The 15,063-nt window shown below is 43.5% G+C and overlaps 1 protein-coding gene across 5 annotated transcripts in view; it reads right to left on the reverse strand.

Annotated features, from left to right (window-relative positions):
- The window catches only part of LOC109297654, a 37,282-nt gene that overhangs the window by 2,801 nt on the left and 19,418 nt on the right, over positions 1-15,063 (reverse strand). For 2 of the 5 annotated variants that reach the window (XM_019517608.1, XM_019517609.1), the window contains exons 2-6: positions 14,305-14,499; positions 10,199-10,321; positions 7,656-7,694; positions 6,676-6,794; positions 5,314-5,385 (exon numbers count right to left, since the gene is read on the reverse strand). In XM_019517608.1, coding sequence (XP_019373153.1) covers positions 5,314-5,385; positions 6,676-6,794; positions 7,656-7,694; positions 10,199-10,321; positions 14,305-14,446 — 495 coding nt within the window. In that variant the 5' untranslated portion in view covers positions 14,447-14,499. The remainder of the gene's footprint in view (positions 1-5,313; positions 5,386-6,675; positions 6,795-7,655; positions 7,695-10,198; positions 10,322-14,304; positions 14,500-15,063) is intronic. The other 3 variants (XM_019517612.1, XR_002097375.1, XM_019517610.1) reach the window with 3 other exon arrangements.

Here is a 15,063-nt window from a genome sequence, read left to right on the forward strand (position 1 = left end):
ATTATACCCTATGGCCAGATCTCCGAAGCGGCTCCAAAGCCAAATCGAGACAGAAACCCAGTCTGGAGCTCCGGATCAGATCATGGCCATCCGAAGTGGCCAGATCTGAAGCCAGATTGGATCACTGCCGACTTGCACAGGCCTACTCTCTACACCTGTAAAACTATCTTCTTTAACCCTCTCCCACTTCCTAAGTGACTGGAGCCTCTACATCATTGAAACTGGCAGGCTATACCCTATATACCACAGGGAACCAAAGACCCTTGTTCAACCCTACACTAGCTCCCGATCATTCTGAACTATTTTTTCCTTGCTTGCACCAATAGAAAAGCAAATTAAGTATTGAAAAAAAAATCAATGCTTAATCAGTCTTAGAAGGGAAATGATTATTTACTCAGTACTTGTTGGGCTTTACTTCTCACTCTGGTCCCAGTTCAGGGAGGCTTTCTTCAGAAAAGCCAAGGCAACTATTTTCCAGGATCATATTGATTGTGTTAGTGCAGGGCTTAAGATGAGCAATCCTCAAGTTCCCCACTTAGATGCAAGGAAAAAGGGGTTTCTCATTAACAGGGACCCGGGTTTTCCATTTCCCATGGAAAAACAGCGTTAACTGCAGATTTTGCCTTTTACCAGAGACAAACATGGATTTCTCCTTTTACCAGAGAAACCCACAAATTTTGCCATTTTTGCAGTGAGCTCCCTGCAAGCTGGCAGAGTTCCAGCCTGCAAGGAGCTTATCTTATCTTATCTTTCGTACGTCCCTCTCGTCAAGAGCTCTTGGTAATCTGCAGACTGTAGTAATTTGTATAAACTGTTTGAAACCTGTACTCAGCAAGTCTGCAATCCACTGTAATCGCTGGGTGACAGAACATCTGCATGCTGTAACTAAGAAATCAACTGCTTCTGCCTATGCTGCAAGCCATCAGTAGCGTAAGTAAAATAAACTTTCTGTGTAACCAATGCGCATTAAACCATCTAAAACATCTGACTCCTGCTCACCATTAACACCCGCCTGTCCGGTCATAAATCCCCCCTTGTGCCAAGCTGGTCGTACCGACCCAGGCTCGCAGGTCAAGGGTGCACCGGCATCTGGGCGTGACAGGTGGCAGCTCAATACTACAGTCTGAGCCTGCCCCAGGTACAGATCTGGGGGGCGTGGGTCTCCCCCACCCCCCAGGAGTGTGCACAGCAGCTGGGAACCATCCCCCCCCCACCCCCAGACAAGCCACCTGTGGCCCTGCCCTGCCCTGTTCCCACTAGGGCCCTGAAACCACACATTGCAGCCCCGGGCCCAAAGCCCCACCCACCTGGGCAGCAGCCTCAGCCTGCGCCTGCCCTGGGTACAGATCTGGGGGGTGCCGGTTCCTCCCTGTCTCCTGGGAGTTTGTGCAGTAGTGGGGAGCTGCCCTGCTCAAGCCTGCAGCAAGGGGAGAGCAAGGGTAGAGGCCTGTGGACCCAGGTCCATATCCCTGGCAGCTAGGGGCCCTCTCTGGCAGAACTGGGGGAGCAGGGGACTTGAATTTTAAACCACAGATTTGGGGGGTTTTAGCAGAGAATTTGTATTTTTTTTTATCAAGGAAAAATCAGGATCCCTGCTCATTAATCAGTACCATCCACAACATGGATTTACTCAGCACTTATAGATAAGCCTTTGCTACACAAGGCAGGCTTGTCAGGGAATTATTATTTGATTTACTAGCAACCTTTTACGCACACTTGCACACTCTAACTGAGCTGTTTCCTCTTTTTAAATCCTCCCTCCAGTCCTGGTTCCTACTGCAAGTGTAGCAGGGTGGGGCCCATTAAGCCTCCTTTCACTCCTTCCTGGACACTAAGGTGTGTATAGCTAAACAAAGCTTCCATTGTTGAATAGAAAGTCTTTCCAGGAACCCACTTAAAATGGAGAAAGTGAAAGATGAAATGGACTTCCTGTCCCAAGTTTCTTTAAAACAGATTTGATTTTGAATGGCTATGTGACAAGAAAAATAAATCTCTTAGCACAAAAACTTTATGGGATTAATGTAGATAAAAAAGGCACAACATTGAGAATATCCTAAAAATACATGCCTCTCTTATTTACTTAAATGGCTAGTTATATCTGATGATAGTGTTATTACTGCTAAGGGTCAGGTAAACAATTTGGTTACCCTCTCCAAAGAAAAGTTACCATTTCAAAAGTCTTTTGGAGGACACATGTTGATTTCCAGGGCTTCTTTCATCTTAATCAATTTTCAGATGTGCACATGGCAAAATATTAAAAAGACACTAAACTTCCCATGCTCTGCATTTTTCTTCATATATGGTGATTTCCCTTGATAATGATACTTGCTTTTCTTTCAGCTTTCTCATTTGTTTGACTATAGCCAGAAAGATAATTTTCAATGAGTTCTTAAGGACCCAGTGCAGTCTACAAAACCAATTCAGTCTTCGGGCACCAGGCAATGTTTGATGATGCTCTGGAAGAAGCTATAAAGGATTTAGCAGGTCTTAAAATTTTTAAGTTTCCACCAGAAGCAAAAGAAAAGAGACCTGAATCCTGGTATTTCAATATTATGGCAAAAGATGCAAAAATCAAGAGTTAGGCAGGTTTAGATTCTTTGGAAATTTCTTATCAGCCACAAATGCAAGATACTTCCCATCTTTCTTCCAGACATCTGAATGCAAAATAATAAAGTGTCCCTGGTACAACATAGGGCTTCCTTATGAGGAACAGGTTTAATTTATTTTTACAAACTTGGGCTAGAACCAGAATAAGCCAGTGGGCACTACAAGTCAGTCAAGATGGGCACTTCCCTTTTATCCTGTCTTCCTTTATAATTTTTTTGCCACATGCTGCTACTTGTTGCATAAGAGTAGATCCATATCAGGATTGGCAAGGACTTTTATGGGTCTAAATATTTGTACTACTAACATCCATGAATCATGTGTTGCAAAACCTCACAGACGCCTATTTCCACATTTTTTAAGGTTTACCTTAGGAGAAAAGCATTTGTAAGATGTAACTCTTTGTACTGGACTAGCTACAGCACACACAGTTGGAATTCCTAATCATAGTAGTGATAAAACTGAAGGAGGGAATGTTATTTACATTGATAGCATGCAGTTAAGACCTCCCTTTTAACAATATGCAAGCTTGCACACCAAGTTAAACCTTATAGCAAGAGTTTTGTTGTCATTTATTAAAGGAACTTCCTCATTCTTGAGTGCCCCTGTGTCCTGTAGGTCATTTTCAGTTCAGGAAATTCTTAGTTTCTCCCAATGACAATTTTTACTAGATCAGCCTTCTCAGTTGGCAAATATAGTTTCCGTTAGCCTAGGCTAGTGGTTCTCAGCCTTTTTAGACTGAAGGCAAACCTCATTAGACTCAAAGTACCCCTCCATAATTCTGGTGAATTGAGCTGAACCCCATTTAAAAAACAAATTTATTTATGGCACTGTGTACCTCATTGTAGAGGGGCCAGGCAATAGGGAAGAGCTTGGGTCTGAGCTTATCTGCTTATCTCCTCACACCTCAGCATCCTTCAAAGGATTTCACGGCAACCCATGGTGCCCAGGCGCCCTTGTTGAGAGTCACTGGCCGAGATCCTAGGCCTTTGCCTGTGGGTCTGATTGGTTCCAGCTCAGAAACTCTGTTTATTGCAGCTCTCTTCTTTAACATTACATAGCTCCAGACTTCTTTCTGCATTAAATCATTAGCAAAAAACCATGAAGGTAACTGTCTCATATCTCATTTTGGTTTACTAGCTTGATGGATCTATAAACCCACAAACACTCCCAGACACTTCGAGGGGCTCATCTTCTCCTTTTCTGGATTTCAATTATCAAAAATGACAGGTGAACTGAGGGGTGAAACTCTCCCTTCCATAAATCATTACAGACTTGGAGCCATCAAGATGGCAATCCATACAGCCTTCTATGAAGAATTTAATGGAGGGCATCCTTGGAGAATGAGACAATAAAGGCTTCAGTAATTTATATTGTCCATGAAATAAAGAGTCTTCTCTTTATATAGAGCCAAGTAATCCTAGCAGGAAGCAATTACATGAGCAGCAGGGATCCAGGTTTTCCGTTTTCCATGGAAAAATGGGGAAAAAGTGGATTTTCCCTTTTACCCAAGAAAAATACAGAATTTTCATTTTAACAGAGAAACACATGGCTTTTAATCTTTTGCAAAAAGCTCTACAGGCTGGCAGAGTGCCAGCCTGCAAGGGGCTGGGGGGAGAAGGAGGAGGGCAGTCAGGCAACAGGTAGCATGCACATGGCCACCAGGCAGCCTGGAAAGCAGGTAAGTGTGGTGTGGGGGGAGGAATTGAGGCCCCCATATGGAGGGTAGGAGGGAGGGAGTTGGGCAGGGCAGAGCAGGCCTTTGAGAATGGGATATTTTCTTCCCTGTAAATTGGTACTCTCTTCCTGCTGAAAATATAGAAGACAAAAGGACTTTCATCTTTGTAAAGGAGGCCTCTAGTAGCTCAAGAGCCTGGGACCACCCAGTTTCAGTCCCTTGGATGTCCTGCAGGGAAACCTCTCCCTGTCTTCCAACAGCTTCTACTCTAAGCCTAAGTGTTTCGAGTCTGGATACACTTTTACAAAAAGACCAATTCACAAGTAGCACAACTTGATTTGTCGGTATTGTCAAAAAAACAATGTAACCCGTGAAAAGCAGATGAATGCTGAACTTAAAGACAGCCTTTTGCTGACCTCTCCCTAAGCTTAAAAAACCCTTTTGCTGACAGTAAGCAAAACCATGAATCTTTTGCTGACAAGGCTAACTACAGAACCAGTTCCAGGTAGTTTAAAGTTGTCCTGTGTGTCTTGCAGTTTTGTAACAGCAGACCGAAGAGCTTGAATGCGTGCGCAGCTATGTAACAGTTAATGTATAAATATCAAGCTGTAAACTCAGGTTGGGGGGCTTTTTGTCTTTAGGCATTGAGCACCCCTCTGCAGAGCAATAAATCTTCTTGCCAACACTCCCTCATTCTCTGCCTAATTGATCGCGGCTAGGAGCGAGCCCAAAGACGAGATGTGGCCAATGTGCCTCAGTGTATGAGCACACCCTTCGGTGTATGGGTGCTACACAGTAGCTGGCCAATTTCCCCAACAGTATTCTGTTTCACAGAATAAAATGTTAAAAAAAAAATCAACAAGATTAGGAGTAAATATGGTTGTTTAAGAGTGCATTCTATCATTGGGATATAATCACCAGGGTTGTACTACTTCTTCACTATACCCCTTGTACAGGATGTGCCACCCCCCGGCCTCCCCTGTGCCCATACACTCACAAACACACACAGTTTAATTAGATTGACCATGTACCTGTTGGAGGTCTGGATACTCCTCATTGCTGCACGCTGCCATGCTGAGTCCTATGGGTTGTGAATTCAAGACCTGTGATGCCAACCACTTGAATTGGTTAATTTCTCTTTAGCATTTGATCTATTTTAACCACTGATTTTTCTAATGATGGCTGGCTAAATTCTAAACAAAATTATCTCATTACCTTTTGTGGTTAATATGAATGATTTTTTTTTTTAATGACTGGTTTAAATCCTGAAATATATTTAGGTGCCTGAAAGATATTTAGGAGCTATAGGCTTAAACACCTCTTCAGACCTGGGCCCTTGTAACCACCAGTTCTATAAAATGAACTAAGTGGGGACCAGTTATCAAAGGAAATGCTTCAGGCTATTTAAAATACAATTTCAGATTGCGGTGTGTATGATTCATGTCATATTTTAACAGTATCTTCAAATCATATTACAGATACAGGGCTGCTACCTCAGTCCAAATGAAACAAAGGAATCTTGTTAGAGTAAAATAATTACTCATATCTTGCAGAAAGAAAAAGTGGGTTCCTAAACTTTCCAGGCCGTCACAGAACGTGTTTTATTTTCATTGTAAACTGGAACCATTTTTAAAACAGTGTCAGGAAATTGCTGTGCTATAACCTGTTTCATCAAAACAGTTTGTTTCATATGTAAGACTGTTAGAGCTCAAAAGTCAAATCATTCATGGATTACATAGTATGTCATGGAGTAAGCAATTTATGACAACTTAATGGCTGAAACAGATAAATGTTTTAAGTTTTTGCCCTTTGAGGGAGGAGGAAATATTGATTGGGATAATATAGTTAATGTAATACAATTTGTAGAGTGCCCTTCACAAGTTGCGTTCTACAGAAAGTTAATTGTCAATGAAAGAGAGAAAAGTGTTTTAAAGATGGAATCTGAGGAATTGACTCTATCTGCCCCAGTGGTTCTCAACCCTTTCTGGACTTGAGGCACCTCTAATTGGATTTGAGACATCCCTCCATAACTTTTGTGAATTCATGGGGCACACAATTTCAAAAACTAATAGATATATTGTAGTGCTTACCTTCTTGCAGAGAGGCTGGGAAGTGGGGATGGAGAATTCTGCAGGAAAGGGGAAGCCTGAGCCTGTGCTTATCTGCTTAATTTAGCTGCTTATCACACCTCATGGCACCCTCCAAAGGATTTGAGAGCACACCAGTGTGCCCAGGCATCTTGGTTAAGAATCACTGACCTACCCTATTAAATGCGCTCAAGTTTAAAACATACACAGAGTCTTGGGAAAACTGAAAGGGATAGAGAGGAAAGGTAATTTTGAGTAGAGTATGAGAGAGAACATTGGAAGGTGTAATAAATATATACTCCTTACCTTCAGATCTAGTTGTTTCTCATTCTCACTCAGTAGGAGAAAATGATTACATTTTGATCTCTGAGTCATGGTCACCAAAGCATTACAATGCTTTTTAGCTCCATTTTCGTGTATCGTATCTAAAGTATAAATTTCTAATTTAATGCATATTTGATTTTGGTGAATTAAAATGTAACTAGAAAATATTCTTCCAAAGAGGCAATATTCAGTTTTCATTGTATATTATTTATAAAAATAGAAATTAACTTCCTTTACAATATGCTTTAAAATCTGCATAAAAAGCACTATAGATATTATTTAAATCCACCTACTAAAAGTGAATGAAATGCACAGCAGTAAGTTCTATCAGTTACGTTTGTGGGGTAGTTTGATTTACTTCATAAAATTATCTTAGTTCCTAAACAGTAGGAAAATACAGGAGAACAGCTCTAGATTAATAGTACACTATTTGGCCTCACCAGTGCCAAACAGAGGAGGAGAATAGTTTTCCTTGATTTGCATGCAACACTCCTGTTAATATAGCCTCATATACTGTTGACCTTTTTTGCCAAAAGGGCACATTGTTGGCTCATATTCAGCATATGGTCCACTGTGAACCCCAAGTACTTTTTTTCAGTACTTTAGCCAAGTCAGCCCTTCTCCAGTGCATTTATGCATGTGATTGTTCTGTTCCAAGCATAAGACTTGGCATTTGCCCTTGTTGAATTTCATCCAATTGATTTTGGACAATAGCTCCAATTTATCCAGGACCTTCTGGATCCTGTGCTACCCTCCACTTTACCCAACTTGGTGTGATCAGCATATTTGCCAAGTGTATGCTCACTGCTTTCATAGGGCTCCAATAAAAAAGCTAAGGTAAATGGACAGACAAGCATCATTCAGATTAGCAGTACCTTCTTGTAACATTACTAATTTTCTCTCTTACCCTCAACAATCCTTTTCAAAACCCTATAATTTTAGTCTCTGGGCTCTGATCTTACCTTGTTCAGTGCTTGTAAATATGTCTAACCATGCGATATCTAAAACATAACAGAGCAATATATTTTGTGGTTAGTTTTTAGTTGGCAGAATGAGTACCTATTGTAAAATATTTAAAAGTATTCTTCAGCAGTGTAATATTTAGTTTTCAAGTACTATATTTCATGGTGTGTAGGTTGATATGGTGTATAGATTGACCCCTGGCTTTCCTATTTGAATGGTAACCATTTTCATAGGCATGGTGTGCAAGTCAGGGCTGGGCTCAGCTGGTTTGGCCCCATTCTCTGTGAGCAGCACTGCTGGTGCTGCTCACAGGGGATAGGGCCATGCCAGCCAAGTACCAAGCCTGTCCCCATCTCCTGCATCCCAAGCAGAGTGCTGACCCCAGCCCCGTCCGCATCCCCTGTGAGCAGAGTCAAGCCCAGTGCCGCCTGGTGCTGCTTGTAGGGGACGAGGATGTGTACAGTGCTCAGCTAGCATGGCCCCATTCCCTGTGAACAGCACTGCCTGCAGGGGATGAGGCTGCTCCAGCCACGTGCCACTGAGCCCTGTCTCATTCCCATGCCTGTCCCCATCCTTATCCCCTGCGAGTGGTGCCGGGCTCACAGGGGATGGGGCTGTGCTAGCCAAGTGTCAAACCTGGCCCTTTCTGCTGCGAGCAGCACTGCCAAACACCGAGCCCGGCACCACTCACAGGGGATGGGGCTGGGCTTGGCGCTCAGCTGGTGCAGCATCATCCCCTGCAAGCAGTGCTGTTGTGGCCCAGGCAGTGTTGCTCACAGGGGATGGGGCCGTGCAAGCTAAGCCCAGCCCCAGCCCCAATTTTTTGATATAGCACAGTATATAAGTCAAGTTTGATTTTTAAGACAAAAATTGGGTTTCAAAACCCAACTTATACACCACAAAATGTGGTATATCAATTGTTATACCAATAGGAATAAGACTTAATTTTCTTCTAAGCATTTACTGTTGCTATGAATTTCTATACCTATAATTATAATTGTGTATCACACAGCCCATTATCTCTGTTCAAAATCTGATAACTATCTTCAATGTCTTTTATGACATAAATCCATGAAGAGATGGATTAGTAGGGCAGAGTGAATGTTTAATTCAGCGGTTCTCAACCTTTTTGTGATTTGAGTGGCACCCAATTAAAAAAAAAACTAGTTTATATTACAGTGCTTACTTCCTTGCAGAGGGCCCAGGCAGGGGCAGGTTGGGGATTGGCTAGGCAGAGAAGTCTGAGGGCTCAAACAAACATTCAGCTTCTCCTGGGAGAGCTGCTGCTCTCCCAGGATAAACCACAAGTGTAAAGATGTTCAGACTTTTTCCCCCAAAGTAAAAATGGCTGGTCCAGGAAAAAAAAACAACCTAGGAACAGTTAGGGTTAAATCACTCCCAAAGGAGTTTTTTCTGGATAGCAAGTGTCTATATGTGATGGGGCTTCTTTCAGAAGAGACAATAGTTCTCCAGCATCCTCCCTTTTCCAAGGAAACAGTGTGTTGCTGGACTCAGCTCCTCCAGCATGGAGCAGCACATACCCCCTTCACAATCCCTATATTATGCTGCAGGGAAACATAGGCTGACCATGGGCAGCCTGAACTAGCCAATCAGGGCTGGCCTATGCTGTGCTGCCATCTGACACCAGACAATCTAAGGAAGCATGCAGAGCATGCTGAGATATGTGCACTGGACCAGATCCCCCCTCTGCTTCTCCCCCCACCCCCCGGCTGCACAGTGTCAGCACTGCAAGCTTTCTATTCTTTGGGGCCTCAGTATTCAAAAAGCTGTATACATGACTCTGGGGAAGTTCTTCTACTAGAAGAAAAAACCTGGAGAATTCTCCCAGATTATGAGCCTGTGCTTATCTCCTCACACCTTGAGGCATCCTTCAAAGGATCTCACAGCACCCTGGTTTAAAATCACTGCATTACAAATAAAGTTAAATCACACTTGGAGTGGGGAAGCATTAAATGCCCTTAAGGTATCTGTCCAGTCTCCTCTTGAAGACTTCCAAGGTTGGGAACTACCCCACTTCCTTGGGAAGTCTGTTCTAGATTGTAGTCACCCTTACCATAAAGAAACCCTTCCTTACATTCAACCCAAAACCATCCTCTAACAGTTTATTACCACTGCTCCTTGTCCTCCCCTGGGGTGCCCTAGTGAACTGTTTCTCTCCCCTTACACACTTACAGATGGCCACCAAATCCCCCCTCAGTCTTCTCTTCCTCAGGTTGAACAGTCTCAGCTCCCTTTGTCTTTCCTCAGTATGTTTATCCTCAAGGTCCTTAATCATTCTTGTGACCCTTGTCTGGACCCTTTCAAGATTCTCCACGTCTTTTATGTGCAGTGCCCAGAACTGGACACAGTACTCCAGCTGGCGTTTCACCAGCACCGAGTAGATAGGAAGTATTGCTTGCTTAGCCCTGCTTGCGATGCATCGGCTGATGCATCCCAGAATACTATTAGCTCTGTTGACCACAGCATCGCACTGGCAGCTCACATTCATCCTGTGATCTGGATGTAAAAAGTAAAATTGTACCTTCATCGGATGCTGTATCCTTGACTGATATTTCACGATGGCCATGCTCATCTAAGTCAAAATGCACGGTTTTTGAATCCTCTGTCTGTATGTAACATTTCTTTCTTTCACGAAGTTTATATGCTGATCATAAATGAATGTTTAATTAATTTTAGTACACATGGGAAAACTGAACGGTTAGTTAATAACAAACAGAATGCATTCCTACGGGACTCTCTTGCTTGTAATCATTGTGCTTGTTACAAAAGGACTAGACGTGTCTTAAGATAAAAATGCAGGCACCATGACAAAAGATATGTGGAGGGGGCCTGGACGGATATACCTTGGAGTTTGACTGTGTTTTGCTTTTCTGATGAGAAAAAACAAACTGCCAGTAAATTTTGGTCATGAGCGTAAGACAGACAAATGGGTATTGGCTACCTGTTATGTCCATGCATCCTATCACAATGCAGTTCAACTAAGCATGTAGCAGCTACTTAGGCATTATAAATTATTGGGGGTGTTTCTAGTGCTGCAAATTTTCAGAGAAAATTACAGCAATAGAAATCCTAGCCAGAAGCAGGCTTGCAGGTGTCCCAGCCTGCAGTTGTCCCCTCTCCCCTGTGGGCAAACTAGGGCTGAGCTCAGGGAAATGGCTCCCCTTCCCACCATGCCTTCTGAAAACCAGGGTCATCCAGGGAGAAGCTGAGAAGCAGGGATGCTCCCTGCACCTTACCAGGTACAAGGGAAGCTGCTGCTCAGCTCCTCCTGGTATCCAGGAGTCAAGCATAGCATACAGGTGCAAGAAACTCACACAGGCAAGATCTTCCTCATCAGAAGTCTAACATCTTTCATGCCTGTCTACATCCTCAGTATAGCCTTGATTCAGACTGTAAGCCCAATTATCAGACTGCCAACAGGATGGCTAGTACAGATTAAACACAAATCCAAACTGCATTTCTGTTGTACTCTTTTTGTACACCAGAAGTCCTTACCCCAAGCATTCACCATTGTCCATCTTTTAATTTGCTAATTAATGCCCTTCATAATTACAACGTTATTACATGCCTTTATCTAGCTTTGGTTGTGTTGCCCTCCACATTTTCTTTACCTACTCTCCCAGTTCATACTGATTCTATCCATCTTGGGATATTCTTGAACAGATTTCAGATATGCTGATGCACAGTATTGCCTTTCACAGAACTTTAAAGCTAGGGACAGACATTCAAAAAGCCTGAGTCTGAATCAATTCAATCTTTGCAGGTTAGTCTAACCTGACTAGGCTAAATCAGTTTTGTACCCAGACAGACATCCCAGAAATGCAGGCACATGCCTGCAGTGGCTCAAGCTAGAAGCCAGGGGACGTGAGAGCAGCCCTCCCTTTCCTGTACAGGGCTAAGCTGAGGGGGGCATGGCCAGGCCCCAGCAGGACAGTGTGATTAGGGAGGGGTTCCATCCCTTGATAACAGAGCATTTATCAGCTCTGTAACCAGCATTTAACACCCTATCAGAAAATAAAGCCCTGCTCATTACAAGCTCTTCTTAAACAGCTTCTTCCTAAGGAAGGAATGCAGGGACATTACCAGCTGAGCTGTTGATTACCTCCAAAAAGCCCTAAGCGGACACTGTCCTATCTGTCTTACACAGCATTAGCTAGCATACCACATGCTGGCTACAGTCCATGCTGTGGAAGAGAGGAGGAAAAGATCTCTGCTTAAGCAGTGAGTGGGGAGGAAATGAGGAGCACAGGGAAGCCAGCAGACTCTGCTGTGCCTGGAAGTCTCTGCTGGAGCTCCAGCCAGGGAGCAAAGCGGAGCGGTGAGCTCTTCTGTGGAGCAGAAAGCCCCAACCAGACCAGAGAGCATGCTGGGATGCTGGGGGTGTTTGGTTTAGCTTAAACCAAAGAGTCTGGGACAGACATTGCATAAACCAGTTTAAGCCAAATCAGTTAAGTCTGATACTACATTCAACCAGGTTTATCTCAAACCAGTTTCAGCCATTTTCAAACTGGCTTATATACACTGAACGGCTGTTCTGTTACAGGTTTAAACTACATATTACACAGTTTAAGTGATCAGAAGCTAATGTCTGCCCCTAGCCTAAAACTATAGCTTTTTAACTCCTACTACTCTGGCCAGCTTGTGGCCTAGTTATTAGGAACTAAACCTCATCTGACAATGTATAACAGTATAGTATGTAATTCAAGGTATAATGTCAACTGATCTCATCTGGTGGGGAGGACACTGGAGAGCTTAAAGCCCTCAGGATTTGACAGATGGCAGAAATGAAGCAGACTGATCGAGTTTGGGGAGATTTGAGCCAGAAAAAAAATTAGGGGTTAAGCAGCAGAGCTGAGTGTGGAGTGAAATGGTGTCAGTTGATGAATGAGAACGTAGGCTAATCAGTTTAGGCATGTGTGGGGAGCAATGGTAATGTGAATGGTAAATAAAGAGCTAAGTTGTATAGGAAGAGGTTTGGAATTAGAGAAAACACCAAGAGGAGAATAAATAGTGTTTTCTTGCATCCAGCTTCATTGTGAAAAAAGTGTTCCAGTTTTGCAGTCTAAAAGGGGAAGGATAACATAGCAAAGAAAGCATTCCCTTTTCTGTCCGTTTCCCCAGCAATTTCTCTTACCTCAACAGAAAAATACTCTCCTTTAAAACCTTTGAATACCGAGTCCCAACTTCACATTCTGAAAATAAAACCAGATCTGTGGGACAGGAGTATGAGGCAGATTGCTTCATTGGTGTGACTAGAACGGGGTGAGAGGGCACCTCTTCCATGAGCTGACTACAAGAGGGTGGGGGGAACTTTTGCTGCAGCAGGGAAGGCTCTGTGCTGCCCCTGCCCACCAGAGAAACTGTGCAGTACAGCACTCCACCAACAGGGTTGGCACAAGGATTTTTGTTGTCCTAGGCAAATTAAATTTTGCGACCCTCCCTTTTCATTCTGGGAGGAGTATTTGTTCTGGAAGGCAGTGTCAGGCCAAGCCTGGTTGAGCACCTGCCTGCCCAAAACACCTCTTTTGCCGCTCCCTACAACTTGCTGCCCTAGGTGAGCACCTGTGCTGCTTGTAGGATTACACCAGCCCTGCGTAGCAAGCAGCATATTGGGTAGGCAGAGGGCAAGTAGAATGGTACTCTCCTCCCCCACGAGGGAAACCCTGTACTACTTCTGCCCAGCACTGTACTCAGCAGTGTATCTGGGGGCAGTGGAGGGGGGGACAGGGGCAAATGGAGTAAACAGAATGGTACTTTCCCTTTTTGGGGAGACTTTGCTGCAGCAGGCACAGCCTTGCTCCCAATATGTATGTATGGGGTAGGGGAAGCAAACAGGGCACCAGGATCTGCTCTAAGGAAGCATGGCCATGGGAGAGTTGAGACTCCTGATGCTGAGCAGTGGCAGCAGCAGCCCAGAGAGCTAAGATTTCCCTTGCCCTCACCCATGTTGCTGCACACTCATGTCAATGCCCCCGCCCCCCACCAGCCATTCCTTGAGCTCCCTATACCTCTAGATGTCTCCTTATAGCTCCAACAGCTCTGAACACCAGCTACCACTAATCAAAGACTTCAGATTTTCTTAGCTAAGTGCACTAAAGAAACATTACAATCAAGAAAGCCAAGTTCAAAGAGAAAGCCAAGTATAACAAACACAGTTGGCAAGATACGAGACTCGATTATCTTCAGCCTGAATCTGCAGTAATACCATAGGTCAGAGAGTTTCAAGCATGCAAAAACTTCACATTACTTCATTCCCCTCCTCATGTTTTCTTCACATCAGTGACTAGAGGTGCCTGTACCTTTGCTCTGGAATGGGGGTCAGAGGATTTTCCAGCATTGAAGCGCATGATAAAAATGCAAAGAAAAACAGAAGGAGGGAGCAGAGAAGGGAAAAGAGAAACTGTACATGAGAGAATCTATGCATATTCTAGCTGATCTGTGTCTCTTTCTGGTCCTACTGAAGTAAAGTATTTTGTAAGCAAAAGTGGTGCATCAAATCTGTACTTCACTTTCAAAACTATGCTTTTGTCACTGTCTACTCTCCCAGTGAGAGAGAACTGCTGAGACTCCAGTGCCAAGTTCAGAGTACACTTCAGTTGAAGTAAAAAAGTTTACTGTCATATTTACCTGGTGATTTATTCCGATATGTACATGTTTCACTCCATGTTTGTTGACAGAATTTAGTTCTAGCTTTTTTTTTTTCATTGTTTTTCCTAGGTCTTTTCTGGCTCTTCTCATAAGGCACTTGGAATCCTGAGCGCAGTATCATTGTTCAAGAGGCTGCAAGATGCTGGTCGCCTGTCTTACCACTCTTTTCCAATCCTGAATATAAGTTACAGTCTGTCACAATTCTTTGCATTTCACAGTAGAAACACGTTTTCTTATACAAAATATAATACACTGATTTCTCAAGTTACTAGCAATCAGGGGTGGATGTAGGGAGGGCAGGCTTGAGGCTTATTCCATCCAAACTTTAAAATCAACTGCCTGGGAGGGGGAAGCAGTACTTCTATTCAGGTAGTGCTGAGAGTCAACTGATTTCATAGCTTATTATCAACATCTCCCCAACTCATGTTAATCTCTTTCCACTCCATACATGTTAGTGATCCTCTATCCTTTTTTAATGATCTTGATGTTTCACTATTCAAACCATTTTTTCCTGCAGTTTTGCTGCCTTCTCTTATTTTACAGCCCTGCAGTCTGTTTTTAGCTCTAGCTAAAACCTTTAGGCAGGGACAGATTATGACACGGTGGGACCCTAAGCTAGGGGTTCCCAACCTTTCTATGCTGCAACCTGCCAAACTGCAGACCGGAAGTGGCCATGACCCAGGAAACTGCAGACCACCCCACTTCCTTTCCACGCAGGTTCTTTTGACCCCAGGATCT

The sequence above is a fragment of the Gavialis gangeticus genome, unplaced genomic scaffold (genome assembly GCF_001723915.1).
Source record: "Gavialis gangeticus isolate Ggan-Ray unplaced genomic scaffold, GavGan_comp1, whole genome shotgun sequence".
NCBI lineage: Eukaryota > Metazoa > Chordata > Crocodylia > Gavialidae > Gavialis > Gavialis gangeticus.